General features: G+C 48.6%; 1 protein-coding gene across 2 annotated transcripts in view; it reads left to right on the forward strand.

Annotated features, from left to right (window-relative positions):
- Positions 1–21094, forward strand: part of NSMCE1 (NSE1 homolog, SMC5-SMC6 complex component) — a 38940-nt gene that overhangs the window by 7151 nt on the left and 10695 nt on the right. The window contains exons 2-3 of one of the 2 annotated variants that reach the window (XM_039477924.2): positions 2092–2142; positions 2388–2534. In XM_039477924.2, coding sequence (XP_039333858.1) covers positions 2399–2534 — 136 coding nt within the window. In that variant the 5' untranslated portion in view covers positions 2092–2142; positions 2388–2398. The remainder of the gene's footprint in view (positions 1–2091; positions 2143–2387; positions 2535–21094) is intronic. The other variant, XM_010340810.2, reaches the window with a different exon arrangement.

Raw genomic sequence — 21094 nt, forward strand, 5'->3', positions numbered from 1 at the left:
CGCACTGCTGAGCCTCGGTGACGCCCTCGTCCCCTTCTGTAGGATCCGCTCAGCAGACTGCGTTCTGACTCTTTGCCTCCCGCTTCTTTCCTCTATACCTCCGAAATGCCAAAGGAGATAATCTTCCTAAAACACAGCTAGGTAACACCATCTTCCTCTTTAAAGACCCTTAGTTTGTGTCGAGATCCTTTGTTTGCAGGATAGAAGTACTTTTTTTTTTTTTTTTTTTTTTGAGACGGAGTTTCGCTCTTGTTACCCAGGCTGGAGTGCAATGGCGCGATCTCGGCTCACCGCAACCTCCGCCTCCTGGGTTCAGGCAATTCTCCTGCCTCAGCCTCCTGAGTAGCTGGGATTACAGGCACGTGCCACCATGCCCAGCTAATTTTTAGTATTTTTAGTAGAGACGGGGTTTCACCATGTTGACCAGGATGGTCTCGCTCTCTTGACCTCGTGATCCACCCGCCTCGGCCTCCCAAAGTGCTGGGATTACAGGCGTGAGCCACCCCACCTGGCCATAAGTCAATTTTTTTAGCCTGACCCATTCTATCCCTGTGCCCAGAAAGAATAACCACTGGCAAATATGGGGGTGCTAAGTCCATTGACATGGCGTGGCCCTAGTGATAGAGTCGATGACTGGCTGGATTTGAGGTTTAAGGAAAGGAGGACCAGAGTTTGATGCTCAGGTGTGTGGTATGATTGCGTGGACTGCACCATCCACACCAGATCATTTGTAAAGAGAAGGACTTGGGAGAGGAAAAGGGCTGAGGAGTTGGAAGGAGAGGATGAGTCTAATGCAGGTTTTGTTGAGGTGCAGATTTGGTGAGATGGAGGATGTCTTTCTAGCAGGCAGTTGGAGGAACTGGTTATAAGATGGTGCATCTTCCCAGCCCTGAGGTCCAGTTGAGGATCCGGTTAAAGAACAGCATTGGCTGGGCATGGTGGCTCATGCCCAGCACTTGGGGAGACCAAGGCCAGTGGATTGCCTGAGGTCAGGAGTTCTAGACCAGCCTGGCCAACATGGTGAAACCCCGTCTCTATTAAAAATATAAAAATTAGTTAGGCACAGTGGCGGATGCCTGTAGTCCCAGCTACTCGGGAGGCTGAGGCAAGAGAATCACTGGAACATAGGAGGCAGAGGTTACAGTGAGCCGAGATCATGCCATTGCACTCCAGCCTGGGCAACAGAGCGAGACTCCATCTCAAAAAAAAAAAAAAAGAAAAAAGAGCAAAAGAACAGTAATTAGCTGTCTTGCTTGTCCTTTATGTGCCAGGTGGTTGGCAAGCCTTTGGTGGTTGGGACTCCTTTAGGCTTCGTCTCTGCCTTTGAGATAGCTACTGGTTTCTCTGTTTTCGAGATGGAAAGACTGGGCTTTAGGGAGGCTGAGCATGTTAGCTAAAAATGTTTGCGTGCAGTATCTGCCCGAGGCAACAGTGAAGTTCTTGTCAGATCGTGACATCACCTAAAATGAATGTAAACACCTCAGAATTCCAGGACCCACTGCGGTCAGAACATCCAGGAAAGGGTTTGGGAATCTGTACTGTTAATATGCACAGCAGGACATTCTTCGGATCAGGCAGGTCTGGAACTTTCTGGTCTCAGTGCTTCCTGTTTAGCTCCAAATCCACATTCTTAGCCCTGCACTGCGTGTTCCATTGCAGTAGCCGGCATTTTGATCAGAGCTTGCAGAATACTTTTATTAGCTGTGATCTCTGTGGTTTGTAGAAAGGTTCCATTTTATTAGTAAGCAGGAGATTTAAAAAACAGCCTGAAGTCCTACTGTGATAGTTGTTTTATTAGTGGTTTGGGGAGAGGAGGAAACTAACGTTTATTAAGTGTTTACTCGCAGTTCTCTCAGTAATAAACTTTATTAGAATTTTATGGTGAGAAAACGGGGCCTCTGCTAAATTTCTCCAAGTCCATAGATCTGGTAAAAGGCTGAGCCAAGGGTTAGACCCAGAATTGCCTAATAGTAAAAGTAGCTCACACTTATTTAGTGCTTACTGTGTTACCAAGCTATTACATGTATTAACCCGTCTAATCTTCGTAGCAATTCTGCAGAGGATGTTTCTGTCATTATTCTCACTTTGCAGATCAGAAACCGAAGCACGTGGAGACTTAAGTTGCTCAATTTCACACACCTAGTAAGTGCGAAAGCCAGGCCCTGAACCCCGGCATTCTGGCTCCAGAATGCACACCTCTTACCACTGCCCAGTCCTAATTTGCTGTGATTCGTGTTTGTCTTCTCACCTTTGTAGTAGTCAGCATGAAGAATGCATTTTAAAAATGAGAGCAAATTTATATTTGTTCGTGTAAATTAGAACAAGACCTAGGACATTGCTTTTGTGATGTGCTTGGGGATGACTAGTGTCATTAACTTCCTTTTCAGTCCGTTCCCACATGCAGGGCAGTGCGAGGAGAACGGGCGTCATGACTGATGTCCACCGGCGCTTCCTCCAGTTGCTGATGACGCATGGCGTGCTGGAGGAGCGGGACGTGAAGCACATGCAGAAGCACTGCTACAAGGTCCATGACTGTGAGTACCGTTTCCCTGTTCCCAGGACGCTCTGGTTCTGTGTTGATCAGGGACCGGGGATGTAGGTACAATACCACGTAACATGTTAACCAGTACTCCTGGCCTGAGCATTCAAGCCTCTATGCCTCTTCACAATCTTACAGCAGCCCATCTCTTTTTTTTTTTTTGAGGCGGAGTTTCGCTCTTGTTGCCTAAGCTGCAGTGCAGTGGTGCGATCTTGCCTCATGGCAACTTCCACCTCCTGGGTTCAAGCGATTCTCCAGCCTCAGCCTCCCAAATAGCTGTGATTACAGGTGTGCACCACCATGCCCAGCTAATTTTTGTTTTTTTGAGATGGAGTTTTGCTCTTGTTGCCCAGGCAGGAGTTCAATGGTACCATCTTGGCTCACTGCAACCTCTGCCTTCTGGGCTCAGGCTCCTGAGTAGCTGGGATTATAGGCATGCACCACCATGCCCAGATTTTTGTATTTTTCAATAGAGACGGGGTTTCTCCATGTTGGTCAGGCTGGTCTTGAACTCCCAACCTCAGGTGATCCTCCCGCCTTGCCCTCCCAAGATTCTGGGATTACAGCCACCGTTCCGACCACACTGGCTCATCTTTCTAATTTCGTCTTCCACTTTGATTTTTTTTCCAAGTAAACCTGACATTTAGCCCCAGGGATAAAAACTTGGAGTCTGAAGCTGTATAGTTGTGCTTCACACCAAGCCTCCAGCACCTGCCCCAGCCTCAGTTTCCTTATCTCCAAAGTGGGGATAGTAATTGTACTTCACACATAAGTAAGGGCATGGTTCAGGGAATTGGGGGACGTGATATGTACAAGACATCTGGCGCAGGGACAGTGCTTAGTGGGCTGTTGATGGACACAGGGCAGCTTGGCCGGATGTGGTGGCTCATGCCTGTCATCCCACACTTTGGGAATCGAGGTGAGAGGATTGCTTGAGGCCAGGAGTTTGGGACCAGCCTGGGCCACGTAGCGAGACCCTCTCTATTTTTTTATTTAAAAAAAGAAAAAAAATCACAAAACAAAAAAATGGGGCAGCTTAGCACAGCATTTAAGGGCACAGGCTTAGACTGGGCCAGACCTGGAGAGCGTGTCCCTGCCCTGTGTCAACTGAAGGCATTTGGGGCATCTCAGGGGGCCACTGGGAGGGGCGAGTAAGAAGCCCTTGGAGACCTGGTGCTGAGTTCTCAGTAATTGGATCAGTGTCGATAGATCAGTTTAATCAGCACTGGCAGATATTGTTGAATTGCGTGCCCACATGGGTGGGTAGATCTTACTGATTAGAGTTTACGCATTGAAAAAGAAAGGTGGTGAGTATGCTTAGTGGATGATGTGATTGTGTTGTTTTTTGTGAAGTACAAGCTGATTTCCATTGCTTGTGAATGCATTTGCGTGTAAAGGCATCAAAATGGACTGGAAGAAGATGCAGGACACTGGTGACGTGCTTGGCTCCATGAGGAAGAGGCAGAATGGGAGTGGGCTGCCAGCAGAAATACAGGACCCTTCCTTTTTATCCTGTATGTTCCTTTATTGAAAAGAAAAGCCTTGAGGCCAACGTACATTATTAGCCTAACCACCTGATATCATTAGCATAGTCTAATGGTTGTCACTTCCGATGAATGGGATTTCAGGTATTTGGTTTTGATTCTGCATTTTTCCCTTCTCTCTGTGTTTTTAATTTTCAAAAGAAGAACAAAAAAACTGACATAGAAGTGAGCCAAGCCAAGAGGTGTGAGAAAGGTACGCAGGGACCAAGTACACAGGTGAGGGGACGCGAAAGAGTCAAAGACACGTTCATTCTTAGTCCTCAGCATCCTATAGCGCCTTGCAGTGAGCTGGGAGAGGGCGAAGGGTCACCGGAAAAGGTGTTCCTCCTGTCCCCAAAGGCAAGCACCTCACGAGTGCATTACCTCTTCTTCCCACCCACTTTTATACAAATACAAATGCATTCATAAGTAACAAACATCGTGTTGTACTTTTCCAAATGTGAAGGGACACGAGAAAAGGTAGATGCCAACACTGAGAGCACTGCAGTTTCTGCAGCGTGTTAGAATTCACAGCCTGATCCCAGAGAGGGCAGCGGGGAATGAGAGTGAGGAGGAGCCAGAACCGAAACAGATATTCTTTCAAGATGTGCAAAGAAGGAAGAATGAAAGAGGGTGGCGCGTTAGAGAAGAAGCAGTTTGCAGTGTCTGGAGAGTAGCATCCTCTAATGCATTCTCTGCAGCACTGGACCATGGGGGCGTTCCATGGGGAATTCTGGGAGCTCGGTAACTCCCAGGAGCAAGTTAGCCTGTTGAACTGTGTTTAATTCTGTATATGCAAACCTAATTGACCTGCTAATAGGAATCCCTAGACAAGAATATATGATGGGTGGGAAGAGAATACATTCTTTTTGGGTGTAGGTTTACAGACTGAAGAACCCTGTACACCATAGTAATGGTTTCTACTTCCACTTCCGGGGACAGTGTAGACCTCTTGAAGTATTTGAAGCCGAGAGTGAGATAGTGCTAGGCTTGAGAACCATCCCGCGGTGAAAGGAAATGTGGAGCACTTGCCCTGGCAGAGGGGATCTTTGGTGAGAGACTCTTGCATTGCAAGGGGATGTTATAGCTGTTAAGCTAGTTTCTCTTGCTCTTTAAAAAGCATGGTAGAACAATTTATAAATTGTTCTATCATAAAGACACATGCACACATGTATGTTCATTGCAGTGCTGTTTATGATAGCAGAGACCTGGAACCAACCCAAATGCCCATCGATGATAGACTGGACCAAAAAAAATGTGGCACTTAGACACCATGGAATACTATGCAGCCGTAAAATACGATGAGTTCATGTCCTTTGCAGAGACATAGATGAACCTAGAAATCATCATTCTCAGCAGGCTGACACAAGAACAGAAAACCAAATACCGCATGTTCTCACTCATAGGCGGGTGATGAACAATGAGAACACAGGGACACAGGGAAGGGAACAACATTCACAGGTCTAGGTGGTGAGGGAGGGGAGGGGAGGGATAGTGGGGAGGGGTGGGGTGGGGAGGGAAGGATGGGGAGGGATAACACATCAGGGAGAAATGCCTGATGTAGGCGACGGCCGGTGCCGGGATGGGGATGGAGATAGCAAACCATCATGAAATGTATGTACCTATGCAACAATCCTGCAGGATGCAGTTTGTGCACATGTACCCCAGAGCCCAAATACGCAGTAAATAAATAAATAAAATTGCCAAAAAGGAAGAAAAAAAAAAAAAAGCATGGTAGGACTTTAAACCCCCCCCACCCCGATATCCTCCAGAGATGGGTATAAGAACCCTTGTCTTCAGCCTTAGCAACATGGTGAAACCCAGTCTCTACCAAAAATACAAAAAAATTAGCCAGGTGTGGAGGGGCACGCACCTATGGTCCTGGCTACTCAGGAAGCTGAGGCACGGGGATCGCTTGAGCAGGGGAAGTGGAGGTCGCAGTGAACAGAGATTGCACCATTGCACTCCAGTCTGGGCAACATGGTGAGCCTCCAACTCAAATAATAATAATAATAATAATAACCCTTGTGTTAATCCTTAATCTCTTAGCTACCTGACACTTCAGTCCTTTTCTCTTTTTTTCTCCTGTGAGTCCTGACTGTAAGCTTTAATGTTGGTGGGGAAGTTTCACAGCTCACTGCAAGGAGCCCCATGATGGCTTGGTACTAAGACTGAAAGTGTTTTTGCCTTTATTTGACCTTTAAAATTGTTATGATCTAACTTAGGAAAGTCCTGTAGAATGTGTCTAGGAATTGATTTATTCTTCAAACTGTGTACCATTTCTTTGCACCTAGATATGGTTATAGGCAGGGTGAATAGGGTAGAGCTAATCTGTTTTCTCCTATCCTCATGAAAGAAGAATAAGAAAAAGCTTGTTACTCTGTGTTCTTGTTATTAGGGAGATTTCGTAACAAGAAATGACGGAAATGATCTAAACTTAAGTGGATACTCGCAAGACCTGGCTATCTTTTGAAGAGATGGCCAGGAAAGTCCCCTTGTACCAACTAGAAAAATGTTTAGATTCTAAGAAAATTATGAAACAAGGGAGTGATACGGAGTTTCACTCTTGTTGCCCAGGTTGGAGTGCAGTGGTGTGATCTCGGCTCACTGCAACCTCTGCCTCCTGGGTTCAAGCAATTTTCCTCAGCCTCCTGAGTAGCTGGGATTATAGGCACCCGCCAGCACACCCAGCTAATTTTTGTATTTTTAGTAGAGACGCGGTTTCACCATGTTGGCCAGGCTGGTCGTGGAACTCCTGACCTCAGGTGATCCACCTGCCTCAGCCTCTCAAAGTGCTGGGATTACAGGTGCAAGTGATTACGCCTGGCCATTCTGGGGTTTCTGTGGAGGTTTCCTTACACAGGCATGATTGCTCACTCACTGGCCACTGGCGAGAGCTTCCATCTCTAGTCCCTCTCTTCTCCCCAAAGACTGGGAAGTGGGGCTGAGAGTTCCAGGCTTCAGATTGAGGCTTGGTCATTCTGGTGGCCTGCCCCCTCCTAGGAGCCTGCTAAGAGTAGCCTCATTAGAGCAAAAGATGCTTCTGTTACCCATATGACTCAGGGAATTCTAAGGGTTTCAGAAGTTCTATGCTAGGAACTTGGAGGAAAGACCAAGTAACTTTCTTCTGCCACAGGCGATAGTGGAAGTTTGCAGTACAGCTGCCCCAGCTCAGGGCCTTTTGAGAGTTTCTAGGCCATGGCACAGGGGAAACCCAGGCAGAGCTAGGCAGACTCTCTGCCTCGAGGAGATGGAGATGAGAGTTCAGGGAGACAAAGGCAGCTAGAGGCTGCAGGGCAGAGTACTTGTAGTGGGGTACAAGGGGGTCGAGAGGTGCACAGAGAGAAAACTTGAGATTTCCAAAGTGCCCCTCCATGCAAGGATCCTGCCGAGAACTGGTGAGCAAGGGGACTTCTGAAGGCCAGGGAGAGAACTGGTGGGAGGATTAGAGAAAACAGTGCCTGACCCAGACATTTAAGGGGGAACGAACACCATTTCTACGCAGACTCTTCTGTGCAATTGAAGAGAATATGTTACAGTGACTTCTGTGAGACCTGCGTTATTCTGATACCAAAACCAGACAAAGACATTGCAAGGAAAGAAAACCCCAAACAAGACCCCTCATGAACACAGATGCTAACATTCTAAACTCAGTTTTGACAAATCTAATCTAACGGTGTTTTCAAAGGATGATATAACATAATCAGGTAGCGTTTATCCTGATTTTGCAGGGTTGATTTAGTGTTAATATGTGAAAATCAATCAGTGTCATTCCCCATATTATGCTAAAAAATTTTTTGTGTGTTTATCTCAATAGGTACAGAAAAAAGCATTTGACAAAATCTCATGTCTGCCCTGGCGTGATGTGGCAGAAAGTTTTTTACAGGAAGCTAAGGGATCCTAAGGAGCAGGATAAATAGGCTTAGAGCACAGGTGAGGAGTCTGAACTCTACAGAGTTTTATTTTTAAAAAATAATTAAAATTAAATAAATTATATTTCTTTCCTTTTTTTTTTTTTTTTTTTTTTGAGACGGAGTTACACTCTTGTTACCCAGGCTGGAGTGCAATGGCACGATCTTGGCTCACTGCAACCTCCGCCTCCTGGGTTCAGGCAATTCTTCTGCCTCAGCCTCCTCAGTAGCTGGGATTACAGGCATGCGTCACCATGCCCAGCTGATTTTTTGTATTTTTGGTAGAGACGGGATTTCACCATGTTGACCAGGATGGTCTCGATCTCTTGACCTCGTGATCCATCCGCCTTGGCCTCCCAAAGTGCTGGGATTACAGGCTTGAGCCACCCCGTCCGGCCAATTGTATTTATTTGATTTTATTATTATTATTTTTTTGAAACAGAGTCTTGCTCTGTCTCCCAGGCTGGAGTGCAGTGGTGTGATCTCACCTCATTATAACCTCCACCTCCTGGGTTTAAGCAATTCTCCTGCCTCAGCCTCCCGAGTAGCTGGGATTACAGGCACGCGCCACCACACCTGACAGGTTTCTGTATTTTTAGCAGAGTGGGGTTTCACCATGTTGGCCAGGCTGGTCTCGAACTCCTGGCCTCAAGTGATCTGTCCACTTCTGCCTTCCAAAGTGCTGGGATTATAGACATGAGCCACCATGCCCAGCCCTCTACAAAGAGTTAAAACAAAACAAAACAAATCCAACAGCTATTCCTGATTTAAAAAAAATACCCTCAGAAAAGTGAGAAAAATAGGGAACTTCTTTAACCTGATAAAGGGGATCTCTATAAAACCTACAGCTGACATCACTCTTAATGGTGAAAGATTGAATACTTTTCCCCTAATCTCAAGAGCAGGACAAGGATATCTGTTCCCAGCACTTTGGTTCTAGCTAGTGTACTCAGGCAAGAAAAAGAAACAAAAGATAGCTGGATTGGAAAGGACGATCCAGAAAAACTGTCAGTTCACAGACATGATCGTCTGTGTAGCAAACATGATGGAATCTACAAAAAGTCTTCTAGAACCAGTGAGTGAGTTTAGTAAAGTTGTCAAATTGATATCCATGTATCAATTGTTTTTCTCTATGCTGGCAATGGATGCTTGGAAATTGAAATGTAAAAATAGCACCATTTATCAATAACATTAAACATAAGAAATGCTCAGGAATAGATTTGACAAAAATGGATTAGACCCGTACACGGAAAACTACGGAACCTTGTCGAGAGAAATCAAAGGAGGTTGCGGTGAGCCGAGATCGCGCCATTGCACTCCAGCCTGGGTAACAAGAGCGAAACTCCGTCTCAGAAAATAAATAAATAAATAAATAAATAAATGGAAAGACAAGGCATGTTCCTGGGGTGACTTGTTCATAGCATGTTCATACAATCCTGCTGGGTGTGGTGGCTCACACCTGTAATCCTAGGACTCTCAGAGGCTGAAGCAGGTGGATTGCTTGAGCTCAGGAGTTTGAGACCAGCTTGAGCAACATGGCAAAACCCTGTCTCTACAAAAAAAATACAAAAATTAGCCAAGTCTGGTGGCGTGCGCCTGTAGTTTCAGCTACTTGGGAGGCTAATGTGGGAGGGTTCCTTGAGCCTGGGAGGTAGAGGTTGGAGTGAGCTGAGATTATGCCACTGCACTCCACCCTGAGTGACAGAGGGAGATCCTGTCTCAAAAAACAGAAAAAAGAGGCCAGGTGCGGTGGCTCATGCCTGTAATCCCAGCACTTTGGGAGGCCGAGGCGGGCGGATTATAAGGTCAAGAGATCGAGACCATCCTGGCCAACATGGTGAAATCCCCCATCTCTACTAAAAATACAAAAATTAGCTGGGTGTGGTGGTGCATGCCTGTAGTCCCAGCTACTCAGGAGGCTGAGGCAGGAGAATTGCTTGAACCCGGCAGGTGGAGGTTGCAGTGAGCTGAGATCGCGCCACTGCACTCCAGCCTGGCACCTGGCGACAGAGCGAGACTCTGTCTCAAAAAAAAAAAAAGAAAAAAGAGAAATCATGCAACCCAGTAAGAAAAGTGCAAAAGATTTGAATGCTGCAGTTCAGTCATACAGATGGCAAATGAGCACATGAAAAGATGCCCAACATCATTAGACGTTTAAAAAATGCAAACTAAAACCCCAGTGAGCTGCTGCTGCATGTGTATTAGAATATGGCTAAAATGAAAAAGACTGTGCAAAGTAGTACAGGTGAGAACGTGGAGGAACTGGAACTCTCATATAGTACTGTTGGGAATGTGAAATGGGACAGCCATTTAGGAAAACAGTGTGGCAGTTTCCTATGGTTGAGCCATTCCTCTTAGCCATTCACTCAAGAGCTATGAAGATGTATGCCTACACAAAGATTTGTGTGGAGATGGAGTATCTATTTGTAATGGCCCCAAATTGTGAACACCTAATTGTCCACTAGAAGGTGAACAGATGAACAAACTGTGATAAATCCATATTACTCAGCAACAAAAGTAAGTGAGCTATTGCTATATGCTAGAATGTGAATGAATCTCAGAATGATTTTTGCGGAGTGTAAGAAGCTAGGCGAAAGAGTATGAAGCCATTTATGTGAAATTCTAGACAATGTGTAGCTGACTGTCACGACAGGACGGTTCAGTGGTTGCCTGGGGATGGCGTAGAGGAGGGACAGGATGATGGATGGGTGAGAGGTATTGCAAAGAGGCACCAGGAAACTTGGGGGGTATATTAGTCCATTATCATGCTGCTAATGAAGACATACCCAACACTGGGTAATTTATAAAGGAAAGAAATTTAATTGACTCACAGTTCAGCATGACTGGGAGGGCTCAGGAAACTTACAATCATGGTGGAAGGGAAAGCAAACACATCCTTCTTCACATGGTGACAGGCAGGAAGAAGTCCTGAGCAAAAGGAGGAAAGCCCCTTATAACCATCAGATCTCTTGAGAACTCACTATCATGACAACATCATGAGGGTAACTGCCCCATGATTCAATTGCCTCCCACGACCCATGGGGATTATAACTACAACTCAAGATGAGATTTGGGTGGGGACACAGCCAAACCATATTGAGGGTGACGGAACTATGTCTTTGAAATCCAATGTGTATTTTACACTCATAGCAGATCTTAGTTTAGACTGGCCCCATTTTAAGTGGTCAGTAGCCACATGTGCTAGTTATAGAATGTTCCTCAGCTTAGATTTGTCTGGAACTTCCTCCTAATCAGATCTAGGTTATGCCTTTCATTTTTGCAGATATAATACAGAAGTGGCATTGTGTTCTCTCTTAATTCCACCAGGTGGGGTTGGTGTTGATGGGGTCAGGCAGGTTTCTCCTGCGTACAATTACTCTTTTTCTGTGTGATTAATATGTGTTTTTCAGGGAGGTACTTAGAGACAAGGTAAATATCTCCTTCTTGGCCTGTACAGTGGCTCATGCCTGTAATCCCAGCAGTTTAGGAGGCCAAGGCAGGCAGATCACTCAAGCTCAGGAGTTTGAGACCAACTTGGGCAACGTGGCAAAACACTGTATCTACATAACATAAAAAAATTAGTCGGGCCTGGTGACATGAGCTTGTAGTCACAGCTACTCAGAGGCTGAGGTGGGAGGATCGCTTGAGCCCAGGAGGCAAAGGTTGCAGTGTGCCAAGATCGTGCCAGTGTACTCCAGCTGGGCCACAGAACAAGACCCTGTTTCAAAAAATAATCCCATTTTTACCTGTTAGGTTTAAAATACTTCCCTGAATTTATTTTATAGTTGCCAGATTGCCGTGAGGTACAGTTCTATACTCTCCTGCACGAACATTCTAGAATTAATTATGCTATATTATTATGTTTTATGTTTTTAGTGAGATTTTAAAGTATCTATTGTTTTAAGAACAAGTTAGGTAAAAATGTCTACAGTTTTAGGTTAAAAAATTTAGAATTATTTCAGTGAGCAGAGTAAATAATTTGATGTTTGGACAAAAACCAGGTTGCTGAAATACATGTGTCAAAACTAGATGAGTGAATCGAGTATCCTAGGCACATTGAGTTTTCACAAAGATTTTCCATTTTTGTCAACCCTCTTATCTGCCTTCAGTCCAGGTTTCTTCCCAGCATGCTGATTTACGCGCCTGTATCTGTTTCGTCGTCTAACGCAGGCCTCCTGTACATCGTCAGGCTATGTGTGTTTACGGTTGACATTTTGGTTTAGTACTCCATCCTGTCTGTAGTCCTGTTTGTAAGCACCTTCTCTTCCCAAGAAAGACTCGATCGTCATTAAAAGCTGGCTCCCAGTAAACTTTCCTTCTGTTCTTAGTGATTTCGCTGTGGCCGCGATGAGCAGTTAATCAGCTTACTGCTGTCACAGCTGGTCAGCCTTTCGGTTAATCAGGGCAGATAAAGCCTGGGATCATAACTGAAAAGTGGCAAGAAATTAGCATGAAAAGTAACGTCTAACGTGTGACTCGATGAATTTCTCAACATACAGAATTGACAGCGGCAGTTACTGAGTGCTTAGACCAGAGTGTTTGGGTTCAAGAAGCTCTGTAACCACAAGGAAGCTGATGTTGTTTTTCTGTCTCTGACTCTTACTGGCCTAGATGTATCCAAGTCTGGCCCGTTCCTCATGCCTGTAGCATGGGATTCCGGCCCTTTCAGGCCAGCATGGAGTTGCTGAGCCAGGATTTCTGTGCACCACACTCCCTTGAGCACGTACATCATTTGTTTGGGAATGCATTTTGAACTGGATCCCACAGGTTATGTGCTGGTGCGTGGGAGAACTGGGAATGAGGTCAGTGTGATTAGGACAGGCTCTGCTGGCTGGAAACCATTTTTCAAGGGCATGAGTTCAAGTCCTGTTTCTTCCAGGGTCTTGGGAAAGTTCTTTTACTTTTCTGAGTCTCAGCTTTCTGTGTTATAAGGGACATTACATTCATCTCATGAAAGAGTTGTGAGGGTTAAGCAAGAGAATATATGTTCAGTGCCTGGCACAGAGTCCTTGGGGCACACGTTCACTTCATGCTCGCCACTGCCTCTTCCTTCCTTTTCTGCCCTTTAACTTGCCATCTAATCCCAGTTGCTGGGGGTGGGCGGTGGGGGGGACAGCAGCCCCATGGTGCTGGTGTGATAGCGTGATGGGAATTATTGTGTAGACCGTAGAACTGAATTCTGTTGTTGGGGTTTTCCTAGAAAATCCAGAAAGCATGATCACCACCGGTACAGCACATTTTCTTCTGCTGGTTGACAGAGACATCTAGACTGCCAGCTGAATGTTGGGGTACTGTGGTGAACAGGGTGAGCAGGTCCCAGCCTTCAGGGAGCTGACATTCTGCTTAGAAAGAGAAAGACAGCAACTCAGAGGCAGACAGTGCGGTAGTGTGGGGTGCTAAGTGCTGGAAGGAAGAAGTATTGAGTCCCTCAGTAGAGCGGGCCTGGGGCGTGGCTTCAGCCAGGGCCTCTGCTCAGTCCTTTCTGTGGAGCTGCCGTATGTGGCAATGCCTGGGTGATGAGGGGCAGGCTGCAGACATCTGCGGGTGATGCTTTCCAAGGGGAGGGCAGCAAGAGTGAAGGGGCTGAGATGGGAAGGAGCTTGGTGTGGGGTGGCAGAGGGCGGAGCGGGGGATAGAAGGTAGTGGGAGTATAGGTCGGGGGTGGAGCTCCAGGGAGCTTCCAGGCTGGGTGCTGGGGACTGGCTCCACTCAGCTGCATGTGAAGGACAGACAGAAGGAGAAGGCTGGTGGGGACACGGGGAGAATGTTGGAGGCTGTTGTCTGCTTCGGGCTGTAGTGAATGGGGAAAGGGAAGGTTGCCGGGGCACGCCCGTCAGAAACGACTCCGGTTGGGCGCCTTCATGCCAGCCACCTCTTCGTGCCTGCTTAACCCCAGAATGGCCACCAAATTGGGTACTTCACGGAGACAGTGTGAACGTAAATGGAGAGCAGGCAGTGGCTGCTTATTCAGAGCTTGCTCCAGCAAGGGAGGCAGCCTCCACTTGGGTTTGGCAGAGACTCCAGGTAGGCAGAGGTGTGGGGAGGCTTCAGGTGTGCCCCGAGCGGAGGCTGGCTGGGGCAAGCTGGAGACAGCTAACCAGAAGCGGGGCGTCCAGTGTGATTGCTTAGAAGTACATATGCAGCCTTCTCTGGTTTGATGTCCCTTAGAAACATAAAAATTAGGGAAGCTGCTGAGCATGATGGCACACACCTGTAGTCCCAGCTCCTTGGGAGGCTGAGGTGGGTGGATCACTTGAGGTCAGGAGTTTGAGACCAGCCAGGGCAACACTGCGAGACCTCAGGGTATCTAGAAAAAGCAAAGTTAGCTAAGCATAGTGGCTCGTGCTTGTAGTTCAAACTACTGGGGAGACTGAGCTGGGGGATCGCTTGAGCCCAGGAGTTCGAGGCTGTAGTGAGCTATGATTGCGCCACTGCACTCCAGCCTAGATGACAGAGCGAGACCCCATCTCTAAGATGTAAAATAAAATCCTTTAGGGTAGTATCAGTTACTGATCCCACCCTGGGCCTTTTGGGCCACGATTGCGGGTTAGTTTCGGCTTCTGGACTGGTTGCTGGGGTACTGACCTGGCTTCCTACAGGTCACACTTCAAGGTGGTGAGCTGGCTTTCTGGGCAGGTTGCTGTAGATTTTGGGTTGGAGTTTTGCTTTTATACGTGGTCTGGCCATTGGCTGCATGCTCAGAAGAATGAGTGTAACGGGGTCCATTCCTTTGAGCTGCTCCCAGTCCAGCCTGTGTGAGAAGCAGTAGCTGCTTATCTGGTGGGCCAGGGAACAGAGTGGCCTGTTAGTCACTGTGTCTTCTGACAGAGGGTTTCCCGCCCACATCGGAACTGGGAGAAATGACAGTGTTATCTAACTTACAGGCATGGTTCGTTTTACTACAGTGTTTCTAATTTTTAAGAATTACCAGGTTAAACAAAGAACCACCACCAGGAGATTTCACGTAAACACCCAAAGCTCGGGCACTCGGCTGGAGCAGAGCAGCGTCACCTTCTTTGGTAGAATACCTGTCACCGGCTCGCCACTGCGCCCAGAGCTGTCTGCAGCTGTGCTTCCTGCCTACCTCTGTAGGCATTGGATTTGCCTGTTTTCCCTTCGCTCAGTGCAATCTGGGCAGGAGGAAGCTTACCCAGCAGGGATCAGGAAGAGCTGTTCTGGTTTCAGGCTGGGGTGGCCAGGAAGCCTCCTCTCCCATCCCCTGCGGAGCCCCCATATCAGCTCTGTGAGGGCTCCTGCGTGGGTGGGGGTAGGGGCCAGGCGCCACAGAAGGTATCAGAGCTAACACTCATCTCAAGGATAGATGGACCACCTGTTTTCAGTGGGCGGGATTAAGATGAAACATGTCTGAATAGCATCCAGAGCAAAATATATAGTAGTTTATGTTTCTTATGATGATTTCCATTATGATCTAGAACTTCACCGTGATAAACCAGTGGGCTTTATTGCCAGTGGGAGTCCTGACTGATAGACCTCTGGCCAGGGAAGATCCGATAGATGGTTTTACTGCATAGATAGGGACAGTGAGTGGACGTCCCCATCACCACTCTTGGCAGTGGTGTCATAGGTTTTAGTACCGTAAGTGCAGCTGAGATGCAGGAACTGTGCCCAGCACCATAAAATAACGTTTTATGCTCTGTCACTTGAGTGAGGCTGAAGAACAGACTTTCTAATTGTAACACATTTCTGATTGTATTGCGCTTCTCAAGTTTAAGAAGAAGAAAGGAACTCTGTGTACAGATCTCAGAACCATAGGTTTTGAAATCCTATGTTACTAAAATCCGATTCCTCCTCTACCGTCGGAGCCCTGAGCTAATCCACCTTGTCACGCGACACTCATATTTCTCTTTTGAAATTCAGATTCCTGAGGGCCAAGGAGCCAAGTGATATGATTGTTGAGCGCTGAGGTATTCTAAAATATTTTATTACGGACAAAGTCAAACAGAAAGTGAGAGACCGGTACAGCGAAGCCCTGTGTGGCATCGCCCGGTTCAGATGGTGCACGCAGGGCTGATCTTGTTTTCTTCGTATTTATATCTGCTTACTCCACGTTATTTTCAAGTATTCTCAACATCACTGCGTATATATGGAAGAATATATATATATATATATATATATATATATATATATATATTTTTTTTTTTTTTGATGAATGCCCAAGCCCTTTTGTGATTACATCCAATTAATGGCCAGACATCTGGATTCTGGTCTGGACTTTGTCCCTTCCTGTCCCGTCTTGGTATGTCCTTCACCTCTCTGACCTCTGAGAAAGAGAAGCAGTGATCCTTCCGGCTCCGCTCCGCGGTGGTCGCCGAGGGTCCGCTGAGAGGTGAGGAGCGGTGCCGCAGCCTGTAGTGAATGAGCTGGTGCGCCGATGGAGAAGGATGGTTTATCTCCGGGTGGTTTACCCCAGACCAGTGGCTGTCCTTCCGCCCCGCGCTTGCCAGCACTGGTCACTGGCCATGCTCGGAGGTGTCCACGGCAGTTCTCATCTTTGCATCTGTGTGCCTGAAGGTCCAGAGAGTCTTTTTCCCCAGGCGCTTGCAGGAAAGATGAGAGCTCCAGGCTGAGAGGTGAAATCCCACGGCTCCTCGCATCCCGTCCCAGCCCCGTGTCCTGCCCGCCAGCCCAGGATCTGCTCTCTCGGGCCAGCTCCGCCCCAGCACCCCCATCTCATCCAGGGCCTGCCCTTCCTTGTCCTCAGCACTGTGCTGTCGGCAGCCCTGTGTCACGGGGCCAGTCAGCCCACAGGGGCTCGGGCCCGTGGAGTCCTATTTTTTTGCTGTTATTTCCTCTGCCTCAAAATAACATTTTATATTTTTAGTGCCTAGTTTAGAACAAAACTATTTGTTGGTCAGAGGTCAGGGTGGTAGACTTCCCAACAGTAAACAGTCAATCCTCAGTTCCAGTAGCCTCTGGGAAGTGGGGACCCCGATAGAGCAAGAAGAGGGTCCTTAGTAAAGTTACATTCCAATTTACTTTAATGATTCGTTTAATGTTTTGAGAGACGGTCAGGCTCTGTCGCCCGGGCTGGAATGCAGTGATGCGATCATAGCTCACTGCAGTCTCAACTCCTGGGCTCAAGCTCCCTCTTGCTGTGGCCTCCCAAGTAGCTGGGGCTAAAGGCACACCCCACCATGCCTGGCTAATTTTTGTTTGTTTGTTTGTAGAAAGTGGTTTATTTAGAGAGAGAGAGAAACAGGAGAAGGAGAAAGAACAGCTCACTCTCACACTGAGTGAGAGAATCCAGAGAGATGGAATCCAGGAGAGGAAAGCAGCTTCCACACTGAGTGGAAGGGAATAGAGAGAGATGGAGTTTAGGAGGGGAAGAGAGGCTTCCATGAGAGAATGTGGAAGGGGACCCCAGAGGGAAAATCCAGGAGAGAGAAAGATGGCTTTCATGAAGGAGGTGTTCGTGGAAGGGGACCCAAACATGGAGTCCCTCCTGGCTAATTTTTAAAGGTTTTTGTAGAGATGAGGTTTTGATCTGTTGGTCTTGAACTCCTGACCTCAAGCGATCCTCCTGTCTTGGCCTTCCAAAGCATTGGGATTACAGATGTAAGCTACACCTGGCCTGAAAATTTAATTGTAAAAGAAAAGGAGAAAATGTATTCGGAATTAGTCCAAAAAAATAATCTCTCAAGATGACTGGAGCCAGCCCCTGCTCCTTAGGGGAGAAGCGTCCTGTTTGGTTCCGTGCTTGTCCATTGCCTGAAGGCCCATTTTCAGTTGCCACCACTGACAGGCACTTCCTGCTAAAGGAAGAGTGGCTCTGGCCGCTCCGGGGTCTTCACCTTTCCTCAGCTGTTCCTGCTGCTCCGTGGCGTCCACCTACCCTGGACCTGGCCCGGTGCTCAGGGCTGGGCAGAGGGGATGATGGATGCTGCTGGGCTGGGTGGGGCTGGGCGGGGCTGAGCGGGGAGGGGCGGGGCTGGGCGGAGCTGGGCTGGGTGGGGCACAGTGGGGCAGGGCAGATGTGTCTCCCTGAGTGCAGCTCCTCCTTCAGCCCCACCTCTGGGGTCTTACTCAGGTGCTGCCCAGATGCCTTCCATCGTTCCCTGCTGGCCCAGTCTCTCTCGGCGACTCTGAAGCCCAGGGCAGGTACAGGAGGGTGTAGATGAGATGACAGTGGGGTCTGGTATAGCAGATGTCCTCAGGCTTGCTCTGCAGAACCGTGTGGCTTAGTGCGTGGGAGCCCAGGATCTGGGGTCGGGCAAGCCTGGGGTCCATTTCCAAGTTATGGAAACTATGAGCAAGTTGGTAACCTCTCCAAGCCTCCTGCGTATGTAGACGACATTAACGATGTGCCTTACGGAGTTACTGTTATTGTCACGATGAAATGCACCCTGTGAATACATGGCGCTGGCACATAATAAGGTGAATTACAGCCACACATTTGCAGGCCCCTTGATTATAGCCTAACACAAGCTACTTTACTGCAGCCCTAAGAATTCCAGACATATCCTGCCTCTTCCAAGTAGAGAAAACACAGGTAGCACTGTGTTTAGAGGGTTAGAGGTTCAGCTTTCTTGATTCAAACATAGTGCTAGTTGTCCTGGTTAGGGTGTCTCTTTCTCTCTAGAAGAGACATCTGTGTTAGGGCCGGGCCTCGTTCCTCTGTCCTCATAGCTAGGCCTCCCATATCACTGACTGCGGGTTGGTGGTGTGCAGAGAACCAGCCTCAGATCCAGCTTTACCTGCAAAAAACCTGGTGTTTTGATATTTAGTGAAGGCCGCGTCTTTTTCTTCAGTTGGTTCTGGATTCTGAAGAAAGGAGTGGTGGTGTTAATTAACTCCTAAATCCTCAAAGCGGTATTTCTAAGACTGGAAGCGGTTGTCTCAGAATCCCACGATCCGGACTTTATTCCCCACCCTTTGTCATGACCATGGGCTCGTAGGATATTGAGGTCGAAAAGGATCCTCACACATGCCTTTAGCCCAGTGTATCCCTCCTCCATCAGGGCTGCAGGATCCAGGGAGAGAGCAGGGCAGAGTCGGATGTTAGTTGTCCTGAAGACCTGAGGCTGGGAAGCACCGATGTGGTGGGACCTCGATGCTTACTGGGCATCTTAAGGATCTTGGGAGCAAGCGAGAGACCCCAGTTCTGGGGCAACTGAGAAAGGGCATCTGGGGCATCTGGGGCCAGATGTGGTGGTTCATGCCTGTAATCCGAAGACACTGGGAGGCTGAGGTGGGCGGATCATTTGAGGTGAGGAGTTTGAGACCAGCCTGGCCAACATAGTCAGATCTCATCTGCACTAAAAATACAAAAAAAAAAATTAGCCAGATGTGACGGCAAAATGCCTGTAATCCTAGTGACTCGGGAGGCTGAGGTGGGAGGATCGCTTGAACCTGGGAGGTGGAGGTTGCAGCGAGCTGAGATTGCCCCACTGCACTCCAGCCTGGGCGATGGAGTGATACTGTGACACTCTGTCTCAAAAAAAAAAAAAAAAAAAAAAAAGGAGTATGACGGAATGCTGTCAGGGGAGGGGCACATAGGACTTATTGGTGGTCAGGTGCCCAGTCAGGGCTGGGCAGGAAGCATGGCACCACCACATGGCCAGAGCAGCTGGCCCCCTGCTGGAGCTACTGGGCTGGAGCCACCTCCAAGCTTCCTTTCGTCCCTTGCTCAGATTGGAAGAGTGTCTGGTTGGCCGATGTGGGTCCTCCTTCCACTCCTGGCTGCCCTCATCTCTGGTCCCTTGAGCTTCCTGCTTTCCGGTTTCCTGAATATCGTACCTGGAATTATTCTCTCACCAAAACGGCAAACGTAGGAGAAAGACAATTTAAAAAAAGAAGGGAAAAAGGTGAAGGTCTTGTTAGGGAGGGAAATGGCTGCTAGGCTGGCAGGCGTCACCAGCTGACGCGTGTCCTGGGGCAGCCGGACGCAGTAGCCGGAGCGCTGTGTGACATGGAAGGGAGTGCCGGAGCCATGGGAGGACCGAGCTGGGAACCGCAGCTCATCTGGTCAGGGAAGGCCTGTACGGGAGGCTGCCAGAGGATCGGGAGGCTGGAGTGGCAGCCGGAGGAGGTGGTAGAGAGGCGGGAGGGAAGAGGGTTCTGGACATGTGTGAGGCTGGAGGCAAGACAGTGTGTGGCCTTTAGAGATGAGAAGTGGGGGAGAGGCTCACGCAGGGCCCCACAGAGCAGGGGGGCAGGATGGTGGGAGCCCAGGCCTCTGCTGCTGGCCCCGTGCCGCCAGGCCACCTCTGTTGCTGCCAGAGGAGTCAGTTCAGGGGTTCGGGGGTGCTGAGCGTAAGAGAAGTTTATTCTCCGGTCATGATTAAGAGGAGCTGCAATGGCAGGGCGTCTTTGTGAGAAACAGTTCCAGGGTAGCGGTGGAGAGCGTGGCCCTGACCCTGATGCAGGAAGCGTGAGGAAGGGCGATGGCAGAGGGAACGGGAGCACCCACGTGGAGGCTGGGATCTGCACTGAGCGAGTACAGTAGGAGGAAGTGGCTGGTCAGACGAAAATGCCGCAAAACACTCATGGTTTCAGAAAAATGAGGCGGGACGCCAACCCAGAGGCGGTGCGGAGAGGGGAAGGGCGGAGAGGGCTGCTGGCTCCCTTCCCTCAACGGGGTGTCTGGAAAGTCCAGTAGATCAGAAAGCTTCATCTGCCCACAGGGCACACTGTTCTTGGTGACACCCAGGAGGGGCCTCGTTAGCGGAAACTGTGAGTTGTCACTTTCAGAGGGAGGTGAGACTTGCCCCGGTGTCACACTGGGTGGACAAGGTTCCTGCCACTCACTCTGCACGGAGCGAGGCTTTTTGATGTCTGGTCCCCTTGCGCCTGAACTGCCCAGCGTTGACTGCTCTGGGGTGGAAAAGGGTCTGGCCAAGTCACTGGCACAGGCGGGTACAGAAGAGCTCTGCTCCCACACCGGCAGAGAGCTGCCTTGCGTGGTGTGGAAGAGGAGGACAGCATCCGGGGCCGAAGAGAACATTTCCTGGAAAAACGGGCCGTCCGAGCCGGCTGCAGCAGCGGAGGGAGGGCTTTTCAGAAAGGAGGGCCCGGTGAACAGAGGCATGAAGGCAGAAAACCAGGCCACGCCCCGCTCCTGATGCCTGCTGCCCAGCCGCCGAGGCCAGATGTCATTGGCA

The sequence above is a fragment of the Saimiri boliviensis genome, chromosome 12 (assembly GCF_048565385.1).
Source record: "Saimiri boliviensis isolate mSaiBol1 chromosome 12, mSaiBol1.pri, whole genome shotgun sequence".
In the NCBI taxonomy this organism is placed as follows: Eukaryota; Metazoa; Chordata; class Mammalia; order Primates; family Cebidae; genus Saimiri; species Saimiri boliviensis.